Source organism: Colossoma macropomum, unplaced genomic scaffold (assembly GCF_904425465.1).
Source record: "Colossoma macropomum unplaced genomic scaffold, Colossoma_macropomum, whole genome shotgun sequence".
Taxonomy (NCBI): Eukaryota; Metazoa; Chordata; class Actinopteri; order Characiformes; family Serrasalmidae; genus Colossoma; species Colossoma macropomum.
The window spans coordinates 11,979,330-12,006,689 of NW_023494789.1; the positions used below are offsets into that span (position 1 = coordinate 11,979,330).

Consider the following 27,360-nt stretch of genomic DNA (forward strand, 5'->3'; position numbering starts at 1 on the left):
TCTACAAACTCTTGGACACAGTGTATGTAGAGGTCAAGCTCAGCATCATATATTCTGTTTAAATTATATAGATCCTGATGTATAGCTATTATGCCCAACCACTAGTGTTACTACCTGTTTTCTCATTACCTGTACCTGAGAAAAACCTTACTGGTGCTGTATGTACAACTGGACTTTCTCTTCTTTGAATGTTTCTCTATGAATTTTTCTTTTTCATCTGGATGTTCTTCCTGTAGTCATGAGTTAAAAGATAAAAAAGCAGGATGGACAAAGGTCTGGTACAGAATTGTTTTATTTATTGAGTTGTATTGGTCGTCTCGAACTGTCCATTTACCGAATGACGTCAGAGTCAGCGGGGTTCGGATGTGGAGTGTTAGAAGAGTCTGTTATAGCACTAATGGGGCCAACCAGCCCTGTACTTTTCAACCAAGCAACATAGAAATATTAAAATAGATATATAGAAAGGCACATATTTTGTCAAAATACAATTTTGGCATGCATTGGCTTACAAATAAAAAAAAAAAATCAATAAAATCGGAAGCAAAAAAAAAAAAGGTGGTAAACTTTCCAAAGCTTTGACCTTATAAAGTGCCTGTTCCTTTGAGAGCAGGACTCACAGTATAAACGTTCCTGTTCCAACAGTCAAAAAAAAAAAAGATAAAAAAATTACAACTATAATTAAAAATAAAAAGAAAATTGGCACAGGACACAGGCCATGTAAATACACTTACACTCATAAATACTCGCTCACTGAAAAACAGCAACAATGCAAATGCCTGTTTGGTCCAACATACAGTAGCAGTCTGCTTGAGTACAGTGTTTATCTAGGCTTGTCCTGAGAGACAAAGAGAGAGAGTTAAGACAGTAAAGAAAAACCCTCGTCCGTCCCGACGTGTCACCAACCAGCATGGGAGCAACAGGAGAGAGCGGAGGTTCAGGTTTTGGCACATGTTTGCTGTGTATAACAATACAAGCACTTCTTTAGATCATGCCCTCGAAGCTGAAAAACACCCGATGTTTCTCTGATCTAGTGCCAGAGCATAAACTACAAGTTAAACAGCAAATTATCCATGGCTGGCTTACAAGCAAATTAAAATATAATGGTTAACCTTGTACTGGCTCTCATGTTAAGCTACAAGGTAAACAAAATATCAAGCACAGTGCACAAGAAAGAATTAATCAGATTTAAATACACAGAACAAAAAGCACCCTGCAAATTCCTCTCCATCCTGCCGCACTTCAAGTATGTGCTCCACACTTAGAATTAGCAAACCGAGACTCGACCTGTGCTCAAAAGGGGGTTGAGGTTCGGGAAGTACAACTTCTGAAATACATGCAGCGGATCTGGATTTCTAGAACTTTCTGCTGGATTTGCACAAATGGACTGAACTGCTTTGCTAGAGCTGCATTATAGGTTCTAGACTTTACAAAGCTAGACTTTACAGACACGGAGCTTCCAATTTCCTGACACTTGTGTACAATGAGGTGAAGGTTTCTGAACCCTGGTTATACTGAGTCTAGGTTTGTTTGGGCTTCCAGGTTTTGGAGAAAACAGTAGTTTAGCCACCCTAAAGGTGAGAGAGGCCGGAACCAGACAAACGCACACACAGGCGCTGCTTGTTATGGCCGTGCAGAAAGAGAAACGCATCATTCCAGTTTATTCTGGGCAGAGATGGGCAAAGAGGGGCAGCGCTGCCACCTAGTGGTTCAGGAGGATAGTGGCACACATGTATATAGGGCTCATCTGGAGAGTTTGCTGATAACGCGGATCAGTGCGGCATTCTCGTCTTTCAGCCTCTGGTTATCAGCACGAAGATCGACAAGAATCTGCAGGGAGAGAGAGAAAGAGAGAGAGAGAAGGTGTATGGGAAGGGGAATGTGACAGATGAGATGGTGAGAGAGAAAAGTAAAAAAAGAGGTTGGTTTAAAGGGGAACTCCACCAATTTTCTTAAAGTTTCTGCATAGTTTAATTATTAAATTGTAAACAGTCAATCAGAGTGGTTTGGTGTAAATTGCTCCATTCTAGAGTCAGAACTGTTCACAGTGGTGATGACAGGAAGCTCTAAAAGCTCCCTCACAGAAAGTTATTACATGAAATGGTTATGAATATGCTGCATGATGTCTGAGGCGTTGTTATACGGGCGCTGTAAGGCAAAATGGGTGCCCAAAGAAAATCCATTATCAGCATTACATATGAAATAAACTTGGAAGACACTTAGATTCACTGGTGGCTATATTTGTGTCGTAGACATTGTGACCCCTGGTTCCTATCACCACCACTGTAAAGAAATCTGAGAAAGTTTCTCTACAATGAACCATTTCACATAAAACCACTCTGAATGACTCTGTTTACATCTCAACTATTAAACCGCATCAATTTTTAATCTGTGCAATTCCCCTTTAAATACTAATGAATTAGGCTTTAAAGTGATACCTTGGTGAAATAAAATCGAATGTACCTCTCAGCAGTTTAGCTCCACCCATTCACACTGAAGCTACAAGGAGCATTTCGGCTCTTACAACAAGCATTTTGGCTGTTTTTTTGAATGAGGCACAATACAGGGCAGCCAATCAGAAGCATACATTTATCAGTCACAGTAACAAAAACAACCTGTTTAGTTGTAAGGGATAAAGAGAGGTTGGAAATGGTTATTTAAAAATGAATTATGACTATGTTTGGTACATAAATTTGATACATGGACCCAAGGGGAAAAAATATGAGAAAAAAAATTAGAAAAATATAAAATATGGGCATATTAAGACTGATATATGGAAATGAACTCTGGTCTCATTGGCTGCCTGTATCGGGCCTAATTCACAAAGCAGTCCAGTCTGAAACATGAATGAGCTGGGCTACAGTATTATAGGCTGAATTGGCAATAAATCTAAATGAATTGTTTTTGTGTCATCACAAAAATAATGAAATCAAGATGGGCTGGTTTGGCAGCTTAGACTGTATGGACTGAGCATTGAATGAAACCCTCATTTGACCAAAATGATTACAAATTAGCCTTGTAGCTACAAAACTTAAGAAGTACTCTCCAGACACCAAACAGGTCTTGACTGATTGATATTTGTTTATATTTGTTTATAGATTTTATAAATTTGATGGTTGGTTGAACCATCACTTTAAACAGATTTACAGCTAGATATTATAAAGACCAGCTACCATATTAACACAGTTTACCTTAAGCTCATCCTCCAGTTCGGAAGCTTTCCTCTGAAGTGCTTTCTTCTCCTGTAGTGCACACAAAGACATGAGTTACTTTCACTTTGTCTCCCACTCCACAGATTCAGCCTGGCTTTCCCCTAATAAACCTAATTGTATATGGTTGAGGCATCTATAGAGTTACATTGCTTCTTTGATTTCCATGTCCTGTATTTATTGCTTCTAGCTGCCGTCTTCATTTGAACTGTCCTCAGAACTGACTAAAAATAACTGGAGAGAAAACGACGTCCAGCTGACATAAGGCCAGACACCACCAGTGAAAGCTTGCTAGATTTTTTTTCCAGAGGAAAAGTGAGAGACTGTGAGAGAAATGATAGCTGGCAGCTGAGTAGAGCTGATTCAGACCACATATGCAGCAGAAAGGGAATGAAGAATAAAAAACACTTACAAATCTCTCCAGCTCCAGTAGGGCAGGTCGCTCACAGCCATTTTCCTGATTCTGAGTGTAAACAGAGACAGACAGATGTTATAATGACTGTAAAAGTTTTATTATTAATTAAAAAAAAATATATCATATACTATTATTTATTTTATATGTATTCCCAATCCATCGCTCACAACAGCTGAACATGCTGACTTCTAAGTTGTTTTAGAAAAAAGGTTCCGCTAATCCTTTAGTTGTAAAACAAAATGTAGAAAAATATTTTGGGCTTGTTTTTTTTTTAAAGATTTTTCAGATCACTTCTCCACCCATTCCATCTGCAGAATCTGCAAGCACACCTGTCTGAGTCGCTCCAGCTCCACTTTGCTCTCACTGAGCTGCAGCTGTGTCTCTTGGAGCTTCTCTCTCAAAGTAGCGTTCTCCTTCAGCACCTCCAAATACAACTGCAGAAAGGGAGACAGAGAGAAAAAAACAAAAAGAGAAAGAACAGACACAAATAAAGTTAGCTCTTTAATAAAAAAGAAACCCCCCTTTTCCATTAAATCAAATCGTGTCTCACTGCGGTCACTGCATTTATTTTGATGTGCAAAGAACATGATTTAACAAAGCTAAAAATTAATAGATTTTTAAATGTGTCACAAACTACCAATTGAGCAACACAAATGCAGAGGAAAATACTTTAGTAAGGTTTATTGTTGTTTTTTCAGTAGGGATGTGAATTCCATTCTGAATATGTGTGGACACTTAGAAACTCTTGCAGTGCATCCAACAATAAAGACAGCATGAAGCTTCTTTTATACAGTGATAAACAGAGTAGCACACAGAAAACTCCAATTTCGCATGCTCATTCATTTTACTGTGACCAACTTGGCAACTTATCTAGGGGCAGAGGACATAAAGGGTACAAGATCAAAGTCTTTGCATGTGTCATATTTTTTAAGCATCTTATTAAATAGTTCAAACAATACTTTAGAAAAATTTACACAAATTTAGCCATACCTTTCTAAAATCCAGTGATAAAGACAGTTTTCTATCTTCTGCTTGAGGACCACTGCAGGACAGGCAAGGTTAACACCACAGTCAGTAAAGATCACAGAAACAATTTCAAATGAATAGAACCATAAAATTGGAAATATAAAAGTCAGTAACCTTGAAGTGCTGTCTGCCAGCACAGGCTCATTCGCATCCAAGTCCTCAGTCTGAAAAGAACACAAGTAGAAGTCAATTTACATGATTATTTGCATATATGATATTTTAGACTACTCTAGCTGTCCTACTAGATGTATCAGTCCAGAGACACTTTTCTAGAGTCATTATATTAAAAGTGCTATTTTGGAGTTGTTTCTTCAGATGTAATGAGACTTCAAAATCTGTCACCTTTTACTTTTTCACACGCTCATGTGACTCACTCACAAAACAATGCATTTGCATTAAAGCATGTACTGTAGAGCCACTGCAGACTGACCACATTTACATGTTGCAGTGTCTGTTTATTTCTCACCTCTCCTGGCAGTGCAGCGACGCCAGTGGATCGTCTTTCTCTCCTCGCTCTACGGCGGTCTCTCACTCCAAGTTTGCTGTCTCCCTCTGCTGTCCCTGATTGCTTCACAGGGTCTGTGTCTGCAGAGAAACATTCAATGACTGAAGCTATGCTCAACTGAAATCATTTGCATTTATCAGTCTTAAAGGCACAGAAACATAAGGACAGTTGTAAGGAATAAAGAGAGGTTGAAAAATGGTCATGTAAAAATTTGGACTGTTTTTGGTGCACTAAATGTTATAAGTGGACCCAAAGGGAAAAATAAAATATAAGAAAAATAGGCACTTGAAGAGTCATATATGTAAAAGACCTCTGTTCTGATTGGCTGCCCTTTATTATGCCTCATTCGAAAAGACATCCACGCTGTAACATTCCTTAAAACTTAAATGTCAATAGGAGAACTAAACTGCCTTATGCTGAATAGGTTTATGTATACAAATGTGTTTGTTTTCATGACATCACCAAAACTGTAAATAACAAACAGTTTGCAGCTTAATTCCTATACATGGATTGCACAGACTGGGAAGAGAATGGTATATTTTAAAATGGCGTTTACCTGAAACATTAATCTCTTTTATTGGAATTTTTTTTTACCATTATAGAAGCTTTTTAACAGTGCAATTATATAATCAAGCAACTATGAGCATTTATGAGGAAACAAAAGCTTTTCTGCATTTAACAGGGAATGCTGAACATTTCATGGATGCACATTTTACCCTACACAACTAAACTGGATTTTTGTGATTATTACATGATAGGGATGCTAAAAACTGCAACATGCTTTAAAGCTTTCAGTTTCCACTGGCAAGACCTTGCACCAAAAATAGCAGTCGTTCTATTTAAGCGCAAAGCCACAGCTAGTCTGCACAGGCGTCTGAAACTGCAGCTCTTACAGCTGAATGGCTTCTTCAGTTTAACTCTGTGTCTGCATATAAAACATACTGACATTCATTTTTACAGGCGGCTCCAAATTCTGTTGTCCATTCAAGCTCCTACAATCCCATTGCATTTCAAGTTATTCTGAGGCTGCATTCAGATGGCGGAATGTATTCTGCCATTATAGGATAGTTTTGCTTGCATTTGCAATTTAAAAATATTTAGCTCATAGATAAATATTAATTCACTGGCATATTCACCTTCCTTTACATTGCTGTCACTGAGGTTTGGTAAAGATGCTAAGAAACAAACAACGAGTGCCTCATCACCACTGTAGCTTTGTGAGTGAAGAAACATGATGCTGTGTCACTTTGCTTGCTGCTTGTGGTGTTCAAGGCACTTGCTAATTCATATAGTCTGGGTAAAAGAATGAAATCTCCTTGTCCGCTTTGCAAAACTCGTCACGGAAGGATTATAGAATACACTTTGCCATCTGAACACTTTTCACAACTCTGCATCGACTGTTTTCTTGTTGATTTGAATTGGGTGCAGTGGAGTAGCAGAGCAGTGAACACACTAAGCAACGCTTTCTTGTTGAGTGTTGATTCATTTTCTTCTTGAGTTGAATTGGGAGTGGCAGAGCTGTGCTACACTCTTGGCTTCAAGGACTGGAGCCTTGCACAAAAATGTGTTTTCAATGAAAGCTGTGCATATTCATAGTTGATTTAATTTGTATATTTCATTACCTCTCTCTGCCAGCGTTACCGTGACAACAGGGCTCACGGGCTGAAGATTGCTCTGAGGCTCAGTGTTCCTGCTCACAGTTCGCTCAGCCTCCTTAAGGTCAGTCAGGGTCACACCCTGTCAATCGAAATACCATAACAATGAGATTAACAATGCCCAGCACATCACAAAACTGGTTTTATTTTTACTAACCAAGACAAAGACTTATTAGACTGAACAGAATTCATGTTCCTTCATGATGAATATTTGTACAGCATATGGGAAGTATCTCTAGTCTAGTCTAGAAAAGAGTGCATCTTCAGTACCTGAATTCAAACTGGATTAGATGTCATATGATATGGCATATGAATATTTACGGTATGTTGTACAAAAATATGGGGCTTAAGAGGATGTTCTGTGGAATAGTACAGACATGAGAGGATGTCTTAGAATAGTAGTGCAGAGATGTTCTGGTGTGAAGAGAGTATCTCTTAACCATTTAGCCAAAGGGCCAATTACAATTTATTAACTGGCCCTTAAAAAAACTTAAAATCTATGAAACCACTAATCTATAAAATGCTTTAAAAATGTTGACTGTTCTCACTCTCAGTGCTGTGTGTGAAATGCATATGGTAAAATGTATCAAGCAGTAATGATTACTGTCACAACAAATCTGCATCATCATAAGAAGCTTAAAAAATAATTAAATATATATTTATCTATTTATCTATGCCTATATTAAAAAAAAATACATAATTATATCCGACAACTTTATCAAACATTGCATTTTATGTCCATATTGTGCAGCAAGTATAAGGTCACACATATAAGGCTGGACACCAAATATTTCATTGTTATTTTTTCTCAGACTGAACTTTCTGAAGTCTTTACTCTGAGTCAAGTTGCGAATCAGTCAACATGCGACTCGAATACACATACATCACAAAGGGCTGCACAACAACACAGAACTGTAGAGTAAGAGCACATTTTAAATAGTAGAGGCGTGCTTACCTGAGTGGAGCGCCGTGATTGACGCATGAGGCGAGAGCGAGCTTTTCTCTGAGATTCTGACTCCTCATCTCTAACTGGAGCCTGGAACCTGGAGAGAAAGGAGAAAGACAGCGAGAGAGAGAGAGAGAGAGAGAGAGAGAGAGAGAGAGAGAGAGAGAGAGAACGAAAGAAATTAGACTGGGAAACTCATCTTTCTCATACTTAAAGGGGACTTAATAATATTGAAAAGGTTTAGGGCTAAAATGCGTTTTATAAATCCAATGATGGAGAATTACATGCAAGGTGTTTGAAAGCAAAATAATATCAAAGGAAACATTTTACTACTGCTATTTTACCATCATCAGCATTACATTTAACAACCCGGAAGATACATGTAGGTTCACTGGTAGTTATTGAAGTAAATTAAATGGCTATATTTGTTCTGTAGACATCACAATCCCTGGTTTCCATCACCACTATTGTAAAGAAATCAGTTGTTAAGTTTTCCTACAATTAACTACTTCACATCAGACCACTCTGAATGACTTTGTTTACATCTCAGTGATTGAATGACAGAAATTTTCAATGGTGATTTTAAAAGCTACAGTGTGTGTTAAGAGTTTAAAGTTTTAACACCAGGATGTGACAAAGCAAAGTGAGTTCAAGACCCGCTCAGGTTGATTTCCTGTCATAAGAAGCTATGTTAACAGCTGCTGAGCTGTAGGGGGCGCTCTTACTTCCTTCCATCACCAGAGGCACTGCTGGGGCTTTCACCAGACGAGTCGCGTCTCTGCAGAGTGGGAGGCACACGTGCAGTGCGGCTCTCCCGCTCCTGCTCTTTCTCCTCTGCTTCTTTCTCTTCAGGAGTCTGCAGGGGATGAAGACACATACACACAGAACATTAAGAAGACTGTGACTGTTGCACAGCGTCAACGATTGCACTTAACTTGAGAAAACCTCACAACCTCGAAAAAAAAGGAAAGATGCCGTAGCAGTGTTACAGTCGCACATGTGCAAACAGGAAATGTAAGCTTTGGTATTCACTTTAAAACACTTTCACACATAATGCAGTGAATGTGGTGTCTGACCTTGTCAGCAGGGCTGACTGTAGAGGTAGTGACACTTTCTGTATCTGGACTTGACACTGTGGAACTCTCTACAGCAAAGACAAAGAGTGCACTACATTAAAAACACTTATGGACAATTATAGAATGCTAATGCACAAGTGTGTGGGCGAGAGAGCTTTACCAGGACTGCTCTCTCTCTCCTCGCTCAACTCCAGCCCTCCAGAAACCCCCCTCTCCTTCGACTGATCCTGTACACTCATCTTTTCTCGGCTGCTCATCCTACACACTGAACTCCTGAGAGACACAGAGAGAGACAAATTCATAAGGAAACAGAATTTTTATTGCATATTATAGATACATCACAACATCTAACTACAATATACCGTAATATTTCATTTATTTTCTAATAATATATTAAATACATTTCTGAACGAGTATGAAAGTAGAGAGGTAGAAAGAAAGAGAGATAAACAACATGAGATAAAAGTTGTAGCATCAGCGATCAAGCAGAACCTGCACAAAGGTTATGAAAGACACATACACACGCACACAAAAAGAAAATACAGCCTGAGGCCGATTTCTTACCTGCGTTTTTTGTTTGCAGCATTGCCGTTACTAGCTGCTTGTGCATTCTGTTTATCGTTAATGGCCTGTTCAGTTCGCCACTGTAAAGCAACAACAAACAACTCACAATACACATATGCAAAATGGTAATAATGACTAACGCCCCCTAGTGGCTATTCCACCAGTGGACTGAAGGTCAATAACTTTGTTTTAATGGTAATGAAAATGAAAAATAGCAATATGTTCCCTTTAGTCAGTGCAAATGCATGCAAACAGTTTGAGCAGCAGGAAAACAGTGAAAATATCACCTGTATGGAGGTTATTTAGGGTTACTATGAGGGACATTAGACAAATAATTTATAATTAATGTTCATTTTAAGTATAATGTGGGGTTTAATGCTTAAGAACTTCATTACAGGTTTGATACCACTTTGAAAAAACATGACATCTTGATATGCAGAATACAACAAAACAACACAAGCAGAAAGGAAAGTCCCTGCGAGTGCACTGACACCATCTGTAGCCTCAGTTTTTTAAAATGAAAAAATACACACAGGACAGAGCCAAAGTGCAAATTATAAATAAAAAAACAACGGAAGTCGATGCCTTGAATGACCAACTGTTCTGTGTTGCCAAGCATGTTTTATTTCATCACACCTTTACTGTAGCCCTGTGTTTTTCAAACCGGTGGCCATAGGGGAGTGGTGTGCTAAGGGGGCTGCAAAAAAAGGAAGTTGTTTGTCTTCTTAGTAAGTTTTAATTTTTTTTCAGTTTACTAAATTTGCTTCAACCTGATCTAAAAAGTGGTACTTGTTTAAAAGTTATAGATGTTATTTAACTTCATTCAAATGAAATACGTGCCAACTAATTACAATTTACGGCCATACCATGCCCACTTAGCAAGTTATCTGTGACGTCATAGAAGAGGGTTCATGCCTCTTATACAAGCAAACCAGTGATGGATGCTGAGAAAGGCAGCAAAATGGTCAAGGTTCTGGTAAGGCTTGGTCCGATTCGTTAAGTGAAAGTAGTGATATAGGAGCAGGGCGAGTGGTGAGGGGGGAGCATGGGGGGGTTGAAGTGGCACTTACTATCCACAAAGGTGGACTTAGACTAAAAATGTCTTAGAACAAGCTGTAGCCTACATAATGTAATAATTTCACTTTAAGTTCACTTTATGCAAACTGTTTTATTATCAGTTTTCTTCTGTTTTTTGCCAGGAATTTTCTTTGTAGGACATCACCAGCTAATACTTTAGTAGCAAAGCAACGTGAATTGTTTTGCATGATGTACATAATGAAATCCTGTTTTTCTTGTGCATAGTGCACTTCTAGAGAAAACACTATCTATCCTTTCCTGGATGTCTTGTTTATTTGTTTAAATTTGAGTGATGTTGATGGCGTGTGTGGATGCAGTCTTACGCTGGCTTGTCTCTGAGACAACTCCTCCAGTAAGGCAACCACACTTTCATCCGCCACATCAAATGGAGTTTGACCCTACAACAAACACACACATACTTAGAGTTATGACATTAACCAGAAGTGACTAATATGCCATTCAGTACAATAATCCATACAGCATAATTATACCCAATTCTAAGGGAGCTCTTCCTGACTGCATGTAGACAGTGAATAAATTGATCATTACATCAGGTCATTTTCTTATATTATGAGACTGGTGTGACAGATGATGGACTCTCCCACATCCTGACAGACAAAACCTGACAGCAGCATAAGTGTAAACCTGTCTAGGTTTTTGAACTGTGGGCACAGTTAACAAGCCACAGACAACAACTGAGAGTAACAGTTTGATTCAGAATCAGCTGTCCATGTGTAGGTGACCCTGTTTATACCAATATAATAATCACAACCTGTTGCAGACAAGCACTATGACATTAAAGTGCTCAAATCACGGAAAGCTGAACTTTCCGAGTTTCTCTTTTAATTTTTTTTTTTAAATAACTGAAATAAAAAAGTAACTTTAAATAAAAGTTTGATGTACTATGTGAATCTAAATAACATTTTAAAAATTATGATTCACTCCCCAGTCCATTCATGGTAACTAAGCTGCAAAAACAGCCCATTTTGAAATGGTTGTGGTTGTGATGTCACAAATATGAACACATTTACATCAATTAGCTCATTGAACCTGCAACACTTTAGCTGTGCCCATTCACATTTAAGTCTGGACTTCTTTTTGAATGACTGCTTTGTATTGTGGATTAATCACAACAGAGATCATTTATATATATTAGTCTTAAAGGCACAGTAACAATAACAATCTGTTTAATTCTATGGGATAAAGAGAAGTTAGAAAAAGTAAAATATATGAAAATGTAAACTATGAAATATAACAATATTCTACTGCTCTTTTTCTCTCCATTTAGATAAATGTTTCTCTCCCTTCTTTATTCAATTACTATACGTCTATACCATGACAACCATATGGCATAGAGAATAAAGTTTTTACATTTTTATTGTGTTTTATTTTTTCTCTCCAAGGTCCACTTATAAAGTTTAGTGGTTTTATTTACAAATAAGAGTCATAATTCATTTTTACATTACCATTTCCCAACCTCTCTTTATGCCTTGGCATTACAGGCTGCTTTTGATACTGTGCTTTTAGGACTGATATATGTAAATGACCCTGTATTGTGCTTCACCACTCCTTATAACTTCAGCATGAATGGGCGGAGCTAAACTGCTGTAGGCAGTATGAAGGTTTTATGACATTATACAAACATTGAATGAAAAGGGGCTGCTTAGTTTCCATATATGCACTGTATGGAAAAACTTTAATGAATGTTTACACACTATCTCAAACTCCTTCCTTTCAAAAAAGCAAAGGAAATTCGATTTTCCAAAATATGGGCCCTTAAAGATGTACATGGATGCATCCCAACAGCTCTGGCAAAGATGGATAACCACATGAGTACTACACACTCTCGTACTCTTGTACAAATCTCTGCACAAGTGCATTGTTCTCTACACAGTTAGTGCACACATACACCTCGCTCCCAGTTCCCACTCATGTGGTTACTGTTCACAAAGAGAAGCTCTGTGCATGTGTGTCTGCAAGTGTAGTCTGCATTAGCCTAAGTGTGGTGAGCTCTTTGGCACAGAAGGGCACCTACACACATCCGCTGTGCTGCTGCTCACTTGCACAAGGTGCTGCGCTCCAAACCCACTCAACCTGCTTTAGCAGAGCTGAATAATATTAGCTCCACTCGGAGGTGTAGTGAACTCTGTACAGATAACTGTACTGGCTTAGAAAAACACACTGGAGTTTTCACTCCTCCTTCAGTCTGCCCTTTCGTTTCTTCCTCTTCATTCTTCTCCTTCTACAGTGCCGTACAAAAGTCAGAGACCACCTTTTCATTTATTTAATTTCCAGTCAAATTGGCCATTAACTACACCAAACATTTATTTAATTTATTTAATTTTAATAAAAAAAATCTTTTTGGGAGACTTGCTTTCAGTTTTTTAAAGAAATCTGCAGGGATATTTTTCCACATCTCCTTTTTTCCACAAGTTCAGTCTTACAAATTGGTTTTACATTTTTGGCCTTTCACAATCCAAGTAATCCTAAACACATTCAGTGGTTATGAGGTCTGGACTCTGTGTTGGACACTCCATTGTTCTGCGAACACCAGCAGCTTCTTTGTTTGATGTGTCTGTCTCCTTTTCTAAGTGAGGCTTCTTGAACAGCTACACATCCTTTCAGACCCATAGCGCTGAGTTGTCTTCTCACAGTGGAAGGATGGACAGAAACACCTGCAGATGTTTTCAGATCGGAAGCAGCTTGATTTTCTCCTCTCTCTCAAAAAAGCTTTAAGTGCTGTTTTTCTGATCGGGACAGTTTTGTTGGTCTACCAGGTCTTGCAGGTGGTTGTTAGGAGTTTTGTTTTCTCTGTAGCTTTTTATCAGTTTATGAAGTCCAGTTTTAGAAACTCCTGTTTTTTTCTGGTTGTTTGGTTTTTCTTATTTTCTCTTTCATTATGCAAGTGGACTGTCTTATGTCTAATCTACTACTTGACGTTTGCACAGCACTGTCCATCTCTGTCTAGTCTGAATGCCTCACCTCACTTCTCTGCCTTGAGTGTCTTTCTCTTGCTCTTTTTGTCTCCATTTAAATAAATGATTTTTCTCCTCATTTTTCAGTTGGTATATTCCTACACCATTATAACAGAGCTTTATAGCATAGAGAATAGAGGTATAATAAACTTAACATCTAGAATGCCTACTATTTCAATGTAAATAAGTTGTGAAACTTATGTGATACACTGTATTACTTATCATTTAACTTGCTGCTGTTCCCAGAATACTTCAAATATTGAATAACATGTCTATATCTTTTGGTGACTATTTCATGTGTAAGTCTATATTGTACAAGTTACAAAACTTATTAATATGGCAACAGATTCTAAGCTTTTGATAAGTCAGTATCCCTTTACTTCATTACCACAAACCGTCTCTAAATATTACCACGATACATGATGTTATCTGGGTGGGGTTATGTTGATTTGCGCTGTCTTACTCTGCGGTATTTTAAAATAATCAAAATTAAAAAGTTTAGTTTGCTGATATGGTAATCAAATAAGGGAACTGGGTACTTATTAAATGTCAAACCATCTATCTAACAATTAATATTCGATAAATGTTGAACAGTGCTGCTAATTAGGGCAGCATTAGCTTAGCTCAGTTAGCTTGATAACATCTCTGATGTTTGATTCTAGCTAAATAAAGTACGGATAAAAGTTAGATGATAATGATTTAAATCTGAGGGACGTCAAGCTGTTGGTGTCGAAGAGACAAAAAGGCAAAATTAAACCTGTTCTGTGGGGTTTGTATCCGTAGGTTGATCTGTTAACCTAATGTTAGGTTAGTGAATAGGCTACCCTGCTGAAACAACTGTAGATGATAAGCACTAATGTCTGTGAAATGGAATGACTGGTGTTAGAGCTACAGAAAGCCAAAATCAAACCTGTTCTGTGATGTATGTAGCTCTTGGACATCACTGAGCTGCTATCATGCTTAGTTTTTCTGAGTTTTCTTGGCCACACTACCAATCAGTGAGCCCACAGGTAAAATGTGTATATTTAGCCATTCAGACATGAAAGAAAACTGGACTCATAATTTTGAAACCATGTCATCATTTTTGAATACTGAATACCTTATTGTCATTATATGCCCAATATTTATATTATATTTTGCTCTCTTCCTGTAAAGCTCCTCACTCTCTAGTTCTGTCTCTCTTGCTCACCCCGTTGCTGCGGGCCTCCATGTCACAGAGTTGTTCTGCGAGGATACTGCAGGCCTCTCTCTGGCCCCAGTGCGCTGCAGCGTGAAGCGGAGTCCAGCCGTCCCAGTCTTTAGCAGATACATCTAGCCCACACTGACACAGCAACCTGACCCAGAGAAAGAAAACAGAAAGAGAGGTGAGATGATGCTAAAAAAAATCTTTAAACATCATCAAATTACAGCTAAATATGTTAAATTGTAGTGCATTAATAATTTTAATGAAATTTTTCTGCACATTTGAGTGCACAATTTTTATTTATTTGCTTAACATATTACAAATAAATACTGCTATTTCATGGACATCACTGACATAATACTCAATATGTAATACTGTATGTATAAAAATTGTGCTAAAAATATCACTGAAAAACAGTATGTAAATATCAGCTCATGAGTATGGACGATGAACTGCCCAGCACTAGTGATATTATATTATGGCATGCTATTGCGTTATGTATTCTGTAGTCTACTAGCTATTACATGATAGATTTCTCTATATGGTGGCTGTATATAATCTACCAATAACATACAAGAATGAAAAGACAGTCAAGCTGCCCTTGTTCTCTGCCCACTGATCCCAGATCTGCTTAACTCCCTTGCTCAGAGGCTGAGCTTACAATGCAGTGCAGCAGAACACTGATCCTGGGCCAGCAAAATCAGCAGAAGGGCTCATTGGAGGAATGTGGCCATTTCCACAGGAAGTCTCTCACAGGAGACAGGAAATAAACAGCAGCTATTCTTAGAGAGATCAGAGAGCTGTCCTACCACATGCTGCCCAGGCCGTTCAGAGAGCACCCCACCCAAGCAGCAGATCTAATAGATTAATGGCAGCTGAATAAGCCAGACCGTATTAGGGGATAACTTTGAACACTAATGTTGCTAGTAATGAAAGAATGCTGCTAGGGGGCAGTTGGCATTGCACAAATGGGATGACACTAACAGGTGTCTGCTGGCTTTCAAATCAGTGTTAGTAGAGGAGTAAAAATGCATAGATCTGAAGGTGCACTGTCTGCAATGATTTTGAAATGTTAGAATCCAATAGTTGATTAGACTAATGTTCAATAAAGCAGATTCCTAAATAAATATAGAAATTCCCAGGTTATTTTGACAATAGAGTCATATTCTAATTGAAAATTTGTTAACACTTTCTCAACAGGGATCAAACTTAAATGTGCCATTTTCTGCACATTTCATTGCACAGTTACTGTTTATGTCAACATACTGAAATTCAACAAACTGGAATAAAACAAAGCATAACATATGAAATGTGCCATAACATTTATTTTTCCCCTAAATATGTTAAATTCAGCTAATAAACAGTAATCATGCCTGAAAATGTGAAGAAATGTCTTCTCTGTTGATTATTATTACTACATTTTCACTTAGTAAAGCACCTAAACATATGACTGTAAATATGAACAAAAAGTATACTGTGTTTTATTTTCTATATTCTACTACTGTGTAAATAGTCAGTGTAATCTAACTGAAAAGACTGTAATCTAATAAAACCGATAAAATTTGAGATTCTATGCACCAATTTGTCTCCTAATGAATCATAATTGCTCAAGATATTCACACCCTCAATGGTTAGTCATGCTAGCACTCTTTAAGCTACATTACTTGATGGCCTCCAGGTAGCCCTTGGCGGCAGCAACATGTAGGGGCGTGGCTCCGGTCCTGGGGTGCTGCAAATCGGCGGGAAGGCCATCGGTAAGCCAACTGCGAGCGTCACGCATAATCAGCTCCTCCTCTAACCGTTTAGCTGCCTCCAGGTCCACACCTGGACATCACACAAGGAATTGCACAATGAATCTGAAGGTGAGTCACACGTTTTACCTCTTAATCTCTTCACCCAACATACATAGCAGCAGAAAGTGGCATATCAGTAGAAAAAGCTCAATAATGGAGTAAACAAAGACATGAATCAAATCCAATCTCCTGTAACAGATCTATCCTGAAACAGCTCTCACTCACACTGTCTGATGTTGTTAGCTGTGTGGTTCTTCCAGTGGGGCTTTTAGAGCTTTTGAGTAGTATCAGCATGATGGCTACTTTTAGGTGCTCATCTTAAGTGAAGTGCTTCAATTAAACACAGTATATTTTAAAGCTTTGTAATTGAAATGTGTATACATACATACATACATATATATATATATATATATATATATATATATATATATATATATATATATATATGTTTGCCATTTGAATGATAAACAGGGTATCTACAGGTCATTTTGAAGGTATGCTGAGCATTCTGAACATTCTCCACAAGAGATCACTATTAGTCGATTTTCAGATTATAATAAATCTTACGATTGAATAATAAACTTGCAGTTAAAGAAAAACAGGAAAAAATCCAGAGAAATCACTAACCCTGTTTATAAATGTAAATTCTGTTGCTTCATCACATATTATGTAACGTTTTTTGTGATGAGCCTTTTTATGTACCTAAACAGGGGTGAACAGGTTTGAGAGCAAAGCTGGGTGTTGCAAACAGTTGCGTAAAAATGTCCACTGCAGTCTTTCTTCATCCTAAATGACTAACAAGCACGTGACTAGAGAAGTCCTAGAGGAGTGACAGCTGGGCTGTTGTGCTGCATCACATCACCCATTTATTCCCCTGCATGACAGTGTGAGTGGGAGATGTTTTACTGAGAGAAATAATAGACTTCTCTGTCTTTCTGTCTTTCTCTTTGTCTTTCTGTGCCTATTTCTATCTCTCTCTCTCTCTCTCTCTCTCTCTCTCTCTCTGAGCGATGACTCACCCTGTTTTTGAGTGTGTTGCTGTAGTAGTCCCTCCATGGCCTCATCCTCAGCGATGTCTAATGGAGAGTCACCATCACAGTTCACTAAGCTCAGAGATGCACCCTGCTTCAGCAAGTACCTAACACACAATACACATATACATGCAGTCATTTACAAAAATAAAACAGTGGCTACGCATATCTATTCCAGTCTACCTGTTGGTACTAGGAATGCATGACATCAGAATCAGCGGATAATTGGTTAATATTTAGGTCTGACCGATACAAACCAATATTTGATGATGTATTTATTGTACTCTGGAAGAGCAGAACGTTTAGGCGAAGCTGAACTACTAATGTATGTGCACTTGATTCATTTTAATACATTTGCAATGCTTTTTCAAATAAATACTATATTTATTGAAAATCCAGATGTATTTAGTCCCTGTTTCTACATTTTATTTCAATATTACAACATTTCACATTCAATGTAAGCCTCTGAATTCACTATGCACAGGCATATTTAACAGATTGGAGCAAATAAAGGGCTCTTAATGCTCTTAAAAACAGCTTTTACTGAATGAAGAATAATAAATATTAATCAAGCAAGCCTGTTACAAGGGCAGAACCTCCCTCCTCTGAAAATTGCTTCCTCTTTACCTCAAAATCGAGAGCAGGGAGGAAAAGCACAATCCTCATAAGCCAATACTAGCTTGGGGCTAATATATTAGCTCATGGCACATGCAATTCTTTTGAAGCATTGCACTTTTTATAATGTTGATTCTCCAATACTGAAAATTGAAACATCAACTCAAGACATAACTCTATCATATTGAACCAAATTGTGTTAATCGTTATACCCCTTAATTAAACATGTATTCATTGGCATCGACAAATATGTACATAAAAAATACAGGATATCGGCATTGGCTCAGAATTCCTGTATAATTACATTCTTAGTTACTACATATTCAGCTTTCATGCCTTGTTTATGAAACATTCACACTAAAAGAGAAATAAAGACTGATTTCATGTCTTGTACATCTTTGGCGTGTGTAATCTTTCATGGCACCACATCTTTGCTCAGTTCTGCACTTAAACTTTTAAACATTAAATGTACTAATATACAACATACTTAGTACAAAAAATGCCCCTGACGTTGACATGACAGTGTGAACACAAACATCCATAGATTAAATGGGTCACTACGTTATACGAATAGCTGCTGCTATGCACAGTTTGCATTTATCAACATAAATTTTGGATTTTTCCAAAAAACCGAATTAATTTTTTTTCTTTTGCTATTTGAGTTTAAATTGCCATTCAGTATTCTGAATAACCTGTTATTTTGAAAATTTGGCCCTTATGTAATGTGTATAAAACCCTCCGAATACCAGACAGCGAAGAGCTGAAAATATATAATTTTCTACCCTGCGTACTCTTCATACTTGAACATTTAAAGTGAAGTACATACTCTGTGATCTCCCTGTTCCCGCAGGAAGCGGCCACATGTAGCGGGGTCCAGCCCTCGTTGTCCACCTGGTTCACGTTAGCGCCCTGAGAAAGCAGGAAGGACACCACGTCCATACTGCCATCGATGCACGCCTGAAGGACACACATAACATTCTTAGTAAAACAGGTGCATTTTTATGCACTTCAGTTCAAATATATGCCAAAACTATATCAGACAGCAAGATAGTGAACTGCTGCGACTGGGGATCTTTCTGTGCATAAACACAGTCATTGACGTTAGATTAGATTTAAGTGGATAATATGGTAAATTAGCTGCTAGTTAACTTGTTACTAGTACCTACTAGTCACAGTGTGCTTTTTCTGCACAAAAATGCCTACAGTTACACATAAACATGTGTGAAATCAAAGATCATATTTTTTTCTGTTGACTGTGAAAATATGGGAAACATTTATTTTGTGAAGACTTGCATAAATGCTAATAGCATTAGCTTCCGAAAGTCGCTTACCTTGGCAAACTCTTTACAGGGCAATAATTCTAAAATTAGCAATCAACATACTGTTCCAGTTTATGTTCTGATGAGCATCACTGCCATGTAATAATGCTTGATGACTTCATCCTCACTTGGAAGACTAAATAATAAAGACATATTTTCAGTGGCTTCAGTTGCAAGAGCAAATAGAGAGGATTCCCTCAAGTACCATTAGATCATGTTGGTACCAACCTTGAATAGGTACCAAAAACCATAAAACTGGGAGCTTTAGTACTAGACTGATGGCCAACGGAAAAACCACAGTTCAATTTTTTTGGTGCCAGAGGTTCCAGTACTTTGGGCAGTGGAAAAATGCCCTTAGTGTTTTCCCTGCTGTAACAGATCTCATCAGATAATTAACAAGTTTTTTTTTTTAGCCTGAACAGTATGGACAAAGTACTTACATTGTAATTATACTGCTGAAAATTGCAATTACAAATTTGCCTTTAAATAATATGCACATTGTATATTACTTGTCCATACACAGTCTGCATATTGCTTGTATACTGTGTATATTGTATATTGTCTCTAAATTATTTGTACATTGTATATTGCATTTAACACTAGAGAGACACCAATGGCTGGAACAAATTAATAAATAAACAACACACAAGGAATTTGTCTGAACAAACTTGATTCTGAACTGCAATACAGCATGCAGTATATTAAAAAGGCACTGGTGAATGAATAATATGACATGGCTAAAGACTGGCCTGCATTATTTTGATCAAACAAATGTACTCTTGTTGAGTAATACAAATACGTTGATTCATCAAAGCAGCCATTCATAAGAAACTGTGATCAGTAAGGATGCTCAGAGTATTGCAAAGATCAGACCTGTGACAATGATTAACAAGTGATACATTGCATAACCCTAGCTTTCGTGAGTTGAACTGTGCAAGTTAGAATTTGAAAAATCCTAAAATAAATTATGCAGTGTGGTGGTATTCAAGAGCAGGAATGAAAAGAAATGAATTAGGAAACTCTTTTCTGTATGTCGAACATGTTCTTTACTGCAAGTTAGGAATTTTATAGATTAACTGACTAACTGTTTACAAACAAATATATAAATCTTTGACCAGTGCCTTCAGTTAAAAAGTTTCTTAAATTTCTAATGAATATCTGACATTTAAGTAAGTCAGACTGTATGCATGAGGTTGCTAGAGTGCAACTTGTTCTGGTAGATGTACTTACTGATGCACAACTTCAGGTTTTCTGCAGTCGACTCTGAAACTCAACTCCACTTGCACTCCAATTTTAACTGGTAGTGCCAGAGTCGTGGATAAAGGGATAGAGCAGAGAGTAAAGCATCCTAATTGTATCTATCCTGAGTGCACTCAAACTACAGCCTTCAAATGTTATAGCTATCATTTGGCCTATTTAGTTAGATCTATGACATAAAGATTAAAAGCTGTGCAAACACCTGTAGCTGAGCCATCTAAACCCAAGAAAGCATAACAGGCCTCACTGTCTCAGGTGAGTCCTCTCTCTCCCCCCAGTCACTTTCAGAGTTGGCAGTTAGTGTACTCCTCCAAACATACTGAGCTATACAATGACGCATCATGGAGCTTCGTGTGTCTTGGTGGGAAATTGGCCAAGACTAATTTAATATAAACCCCCCCCGCCAAAAAAAAACAAAAAACAAAAAAACAAAAAACAAACAACAACAGAAGAACTCTACTTGTGTGTTCGGGTGTTCATCGGAAGATTGTATTGTATGCTTATTATATATCTTTACATCTGTTTACGCATATGTATAATAACACCTTGCTACTATATATATACACACACACACACACACACACACACACACACATATATATATATATATATATATATATATATATATATATATATATCTATACACTCGTGTATACACAAGTAAGCTTGAAAAATACAACTTTTTTAAAACAGAAGTCCATAATGATGTTATTCAACAGTGCAGGTAGCCCACAAACAAAACAGAAACTTGAACTCCCTCATATAGGCCAGCTTTACTTGGCAAAACTTTCATGCAACATGAAACTAAACTGCACTTGAGCTACATAATGTACAGCGTTCTGCAACTCACTTGAAACTCCGCTGCAACTGCTGTTAGTGTCTCAACTTTGTGAAACAAGTTTTATGCAACAGCCAACTGAAACGCCAATAATGTATCTATGTATCAGTGACTTTTTTAAAAAACTTTTTTAAAAACAGATGGATAAAAGACAGATATGTAAAAGGTAGAAAAAAGAACAGCAATAACAGCTGGATAATATATACAAAGGTAAGAGCAAATATGTGAATTATGCTTTGCAGAAGACTTTATCGCAGGAATTTAAGGGTGTATCAAAAATACCAGCTGTTAATTTGGATAATGCGTGGAATAACTAAATGTCTTGTGTTCAACTTTGTTTCTGAGTTGCTTTGTTTAACTATCAGGTTGCACAGAACTTAAGTTGCAGGCAACTCACAACATGCAACTAACTACATAAAAAGTTCAGGCTTTACAGCATTTTCAACATCAACAAGGCATAATCAACAAGGAATAACAAAAATATGTGAAAAACTACAGTAGGTCTGGCACAAACCATTAAACTGGCACAAACTATAACTAATAACTAACTAATTAAACTAATAGTTTATTGACATTTGATGGTGTCCACAAAAAATGGTAAATAAGAGATTGCCAGAAGTAAGTGAGGGTTGTATTGGTGCTACAGTTTTAAATTTTATTACGCTATTTTTAATGGTGTTGTTCCGATACTGTATTGACGTTATCACACCCTTATTCACCATAAAGTTTTCCCACCTGGTGCAAAGCTGTGATTCCATCCGCATTGGCACAGTTGACCACGTCTGCTCCTGAAACTAACTCGCCATTGCTTTTCTGCCAGGCCTCCTTCAGCATCGCCTGGGCCTCCTCAGTGTCACCGCTGGCACAAACAGCCAGGAACTCTGCTGTCCTCTCAAAGCGAACACGCCGCCTGACACAGTCACAAAGACAGTTCCGTTAGTCTTTCCCCATCTCCCTTGAGTTCAGTATATTACAGCGTAGTAACTATGCAACTGAACATCTGGGTTGCACCACTCCTGATACAGTGAACCTCCACTGAACATTACAGAGAATCCACACTAAGGCCTTAAAGGAATATTTCACATTTTTTCAATCTAATCTCTATCTGTCTCATCTTTATCACAGCATCATACACCACAGACAATAATCTCAACTTTTTTTCCTGTACAGGAAATCTGTTGACTACAAACATGCCAATAATAGAATCCCACGGGCAGTTGCTTCAGTTCCTGTATTTTGAATGGAAGTAATAATTTCTCCACACCTAAATATTACATTTACATCCTTCAAGCCAAGGATGTGCAAAGCTAATGCCGATGACATGATGTTTATACCACGTCAGTTATGAGCCAAACTTTTTGCCACTTCACTTTGGCCAAAAATTACAGCAAAACGAAACCATGTGGAGTTTTTTGTTGTTCTTTATCTCACTGGCCGCTGCATCTCGAGTTCAAAGCTTGTCATAGCTCGTTCTGTACATTTCTGAGCGGTGGAGGCCCCCATCCGTCTTCTTCAGTACTTGAGTATGTCAAAAATGTTTGTTTTTAAATGACTGAGTTGGGTCTGAAAGGTCAGAACCAAGAAATATCCATTAATGTCCATATTTGAAATGTTGTACTTCCTTTTGTCAATATGTTGAGCTTGTTTGGGTATGAATGCCAAACTTCCAATCAACAAAATTATATGGCTAAAAATTAATTTTTAATCACTGACCATGTAAAATCACAGGATTTCTGATTTTAATCAAAAGAAAATCCCAATTTATTGGGTGATGTAAGAAAATAACATGTAATCAAATTCAAATGTACACTAGTAAATATCCAGGTATAAGTAGGGGTGGGAAATATGATGACATTTATTGTTTTTGTGATACATAATTTCAGTATGCTTTTCTGAGCATACTGTAGATATCATAAATGCTTAAAGAACACTGAACTGAATGTTTCATCACAAAGATCACCAGATTTAGTGCAGGACAGAATATGAAACGTTAATGAAAATCTTTGTATTCACAGTTTTTCGCAGTATATTTTTAAAGTGGCACTGCCGGTTCTTTTTCTCTGTTCCAGCTCACCAGACCTCAGAACACCAAAATATTATTATACATAACATGTATCGTGAAAAGGTCTTAAAAAGTATTGTGATGCTGTATTTTTGCTAAATCGTCCACCCATACACACTTAAAACAGATGGTTCTTCAGGGGTGCTTTAGTAAAGAAAATGGGTCTATATGGAACCATGAACACTCAAAGAGTGTTTTTTGCATCATTAAAGTGTTCTTCAGATTGATTGAGAATGTGCTGTAGATGGTTCTATATAGAAGGGTTCTATATAGCACCAAAAAGGGTTCCTTCATTGTTACAAGCTTGACATAACCATAGAAGAACACTTTTTGGTGCTACATAGAACCCTTTTCAAAAGGAACCACCTGCAGCACATTCTCCATCAATCTGAAGAATCATTTCATGATGCAAAGAACCCGTTTAATCATGCAAGGGGTTCTTTAAGTGTTCATGGTTCCATCTAGAACCATTTTCTTTACTAAAGAACCCCTAAAGAGACACCTTTTCTTGAAAGTGTAGAACCATTTAAAACACACCCTCCATCAATCTGACGAAGACTTTAATGATGCAAAGAACCCTTTAATCATGCAAAAGGTTCTTTGAGTGTTCATGGTTCTATGTAGAACCATTGTCTTTACTAAAGAACCCCTGAAGAACCATTATTTTTAAGAGTGTATTTATAAATATATATCAGACCAATGAGAACAAGTTCTGTGGCATTTTTCAGGCATTTTCTTGTTACATTGAAGTTAATAAAAACAGCCTGTTCTGGGTGAGAAAACAGACCAAATGTGCTTTCATTAACACTGTAATGGGCTCTAAACACCAGAGCTGGCAGACCTGAGAGAAAGATTAGTCAGAGCATTATGAGCTACCCATCTTTCAGCTCTAGCTCAGTAAAAGGAGCAGTTTATCATGAGCTAAGAGAGCTTATCTAGAGCATAAAAGCCCAGTGAGAAGCCTCTGAATGCCACTGACAACTGAAATAGCAAATTGAATCTGTTCAGGAGTGTTCTTGATTAGAGACCTGGGCCCGGATTCACAAACACTTTTCTAAGAAAAAACTTACGAAGGATCTTAAGACAAGCACCAAGAAGCGAATGTTCTGCAGTTCTCATTAAAAAAACTAAATTCACAAATATTTAAGTCTTACTTATTTTCTTAAAAAATTTTATTTGCTGTACATCAAGACTGTAGGTTATTTATAATGTAGACTACCAATGTCACACTACATTTTACAGATTGCCGGATGATATCATTTTTCTGTTAACTGGTTATTCAGTTTAAGCACACGAGCACCTGAAGACAGAAAAAAGAAGGTAAAACAAAATCGAAACGTTTAGCAAACAATAACTAGAAGTGATGGTGGAGAAAACAGCCAACAGGAAAAATCATTCTAGGTTTGCTTTAACAGTTATACACTGTAAAAGTTACAGTTTAAGAAGTTCATCCAGGAAGTTCTTACAGTGTAAGACAAGTGTGAGACTGTTGTGTAGTACATTTTTTTTCCCCAGACTATCACTTGTTCTTACATTTGAGCTCTTGCAACAAAAAACAGTATATGTCACTTTTTTTTCATAAAAATCATAAAGGCATGGTATGGCACTTCTGATGCCCTGTGTTTAAAACAAAGGACACATTATAATGTAATTAAATGTAAAAGGTTGTTCAAAATTAAACTGGAAAAAAAAAGATAATCCAAAAAAGGGTGGAATGGTTAATATATGGCTGTTCATTAGAGGGGCTCGATTTTTCTTCAGAGAAAGAAAGACATGAAGGAAATTCTTAATAAGTTAAATATGTAGTTATGAGAAAAAATGGCATATTTAAGAAGATTTTCAGTCTGAGGACATTTATGAATCCGTCTCCTGGAAGCAAAAGACACAGGTTGCTCAATGACTAACAGTCTATCTCTGTCTTTTACATCAAGCATGTATTTAAATGACTCCTGGCTAAAACGATATGAAGCTGAGGTCACTAATGAAATGAAAATGAATGAAGACAGATATTCTACGGATTTTTATACATTTTTCAAAGACAGCAACGTTAAAGCTAACATAGCGTATCACTGCCACCACCATGATAACACTATTAAAAATGAAACTCAGAACATTACATATATGTTTCCCTAACTAAATATATGCAGCAAGAGCTGAAATATTAATCGCTTTTACATTGAAAGAATGTAATTTTTAAATCGCAAGAGCTGAAATTATTTTTTACAGGATCAGCAAAATTGTCTTAAGTTTTAAACGAGGAAATTTAACCTAATGAGCTTGTGAACTGTCTGTAGATGAGTTTGACCAATCAGAAGCTACAAAACACCCATGTTCTGCATATGTGACATCACAACCATGTAGTCTGGCGCACTCAGTGTTCAAGCTTCATACCAGCATAAGGTGGATATGCTGCTCTTCTTGGCCAAAAAAGAAGCCTGGAAATTAATTTATAGAAAATAACTGCATTAAATTGAATATTGGTCAGAAAAATCGCAATTAGATATTTTCCCCAAATCGTTCATCCCTACATGCAGCATTAATGTAACTTTGTGACAATATCTATGAGTTAAACTGTGAGATATCATGATATTAAGTTTACATCAGAACATACCTCACAGAAAACCGAAACCTAACGCCTCTTATAATTTAGTATTAGTAACCAGAATTGCCCAATATGGCAAAAATCTAATATATATTTCGATACTTTCAGGAGTTTTCATGATACACAATGTGTCACGACATTTATTTTTTGACATCTGATAAAGTGGAACATACAAAGTAACTTAGTGGCACATTTAAGAAAACAGTATAAAAACTATGAATCCAGTTATGTGTGTTTAATATTTCATACACTATTATCATCTAATCTAACAGGACTAAATATGCTCTATTTTTCATCAAATATGCAGCTGGTGGGTGTTTTTAAGTACTAAAGATATCCACGATATACTCAGAAAAGCATATTGTGACATTATTCATCACGATAAGGATAAATATTGTCTTATTGCCCAGCCCTACTATTAACATGAGTCGAATTATTCGAATTTCCCCGTTCCACCTTAAAAGGTGCAGCAGTTACATTCTGGCGCCTGAACCATTTAAGGTGGAACGGGAAAATTCTAACAAGAACCCGGCGAATATGAAGCCAAGTTTAACCTTTGGTAATAACGATTCAAACAGAAAGATTTTCTAAGTTTAAAGACCTTCTCTTGGCCTTCTTTTTGCGGACAGGACCGTTTCCATCTCGACATCTCCCCTCCAGAACCGCCTCGCCTTCGTCGTCGTCGCCCTCCTCCTCCTCCTGCTCGCCCCTCCAGCGCCTCCGCGGCACCGCCGGCTCTCTGTCCGTACACGACCCAGACCAGCGCTTCAGCTGCTCCCGACGCTGGGCCCTCGCCGCTTCGCCCATTTCTCCCGACCGGAGGAGCTTTATCGGGGACGAAAATATGCGCTCACTCGGACACACCCTCCATGGAGAGCCGTGTTTACGCGCCTAGCAGGCTGGCTAAGCTAACAGGCTGCTTCCTTATTCAAATGCTGCTTTCGGAGGAAGTTTGATGGGTGGCTAAGCTAAGCTAAGCTAAGCTAGTGAACTATCAAACCGCAGAATGTGCCAATTTAACGCGTCTTTCTCAACCACTTATATTTCACAAGAATCTTGTGTATCTGCTGACTCGACGACGCTCTAACGTAAGGTAGAGAAGTTCAGGAACGCAGACAGAAACCTAAAAACACAACTGTCATCGGCTCTGCTGTCATTAACTGAATGCCGCTTGTCAAAATATCAAAGCTACAGTTTCCGTTTCGACCGCTAGAG

The 27,360-nt window shown here is 37.6% G+C and overlaps 1 protein-coding gene across 1 annotated transcript; it reads right to left on the reverse strand.

The window, feature by feature from the left end:
* Positions 1–274: 274 nt before the first annotated feature.
* Positions 275–27,322, reverse strand: ppp1r12c (protein phosphatase 1, regulatory subunit 12C). Its single transcript, XM_036570111.1, has 20 exons — positions 26,747–27,322; positions 22,217–22,391; positions 18,894–19,024; positions 17,441–17,559; positions 16,293–16,452; positions 14,635–14,779; positions 10,794–10,868; positions 9,394–9,473; positions 8,990–9,102; positions 8,830–8,897; positions 8,479–8,609; positions 7,763–7,850; positions 6,775–6,889; positions 5,114–5,232; positions 4,762–4,811; positions 4,612–4,663; positions 3,951–4,055; positions 3,619–3,669; positions 3,189–3,239; positions 275–1,827 (listed from the first exon to the last, which is right to left on the reverse strand). Exons 1-20 carry the CDS (start codon positions 26,950–26,952, stop codon positions 1,741–1,743), a joined length of 2,121 nt encoding a protein of 706 aa, XP_036426004.1. The 5' UTR covers positions 26,953–27,322; the 3' UTR covers positions 275–1,740.
* Positions 27,323–27,360: the final 38 nt, after the last annotated feature.

Bases quoted from the DNA above. Each gene is read 5' to 3' on its own strand.
- ppp1r12c (XM_036570111.1), bottom strand. From the start codon at position 26,952: ATGGGCGAAGCGGCGAGGGCCCAGCGTCGGGAGCAGCTGAAGCGCTGG. The intron at 22,392-26,746 runs GTCTTTAAACTT...TGACTGTGTCAG, and splicing joins AAAAAGAAGGCCAAGAGAAG to GCGGCGTGTTCGCTTTGAGA. The intron at 17,560-18,893 runs GTATGTACTTCA...ATTGTGTGTTAG, and splicing joins GGGAACAGGGAGATCACAGA to GTACTTGCTGAAGCAGGGTG.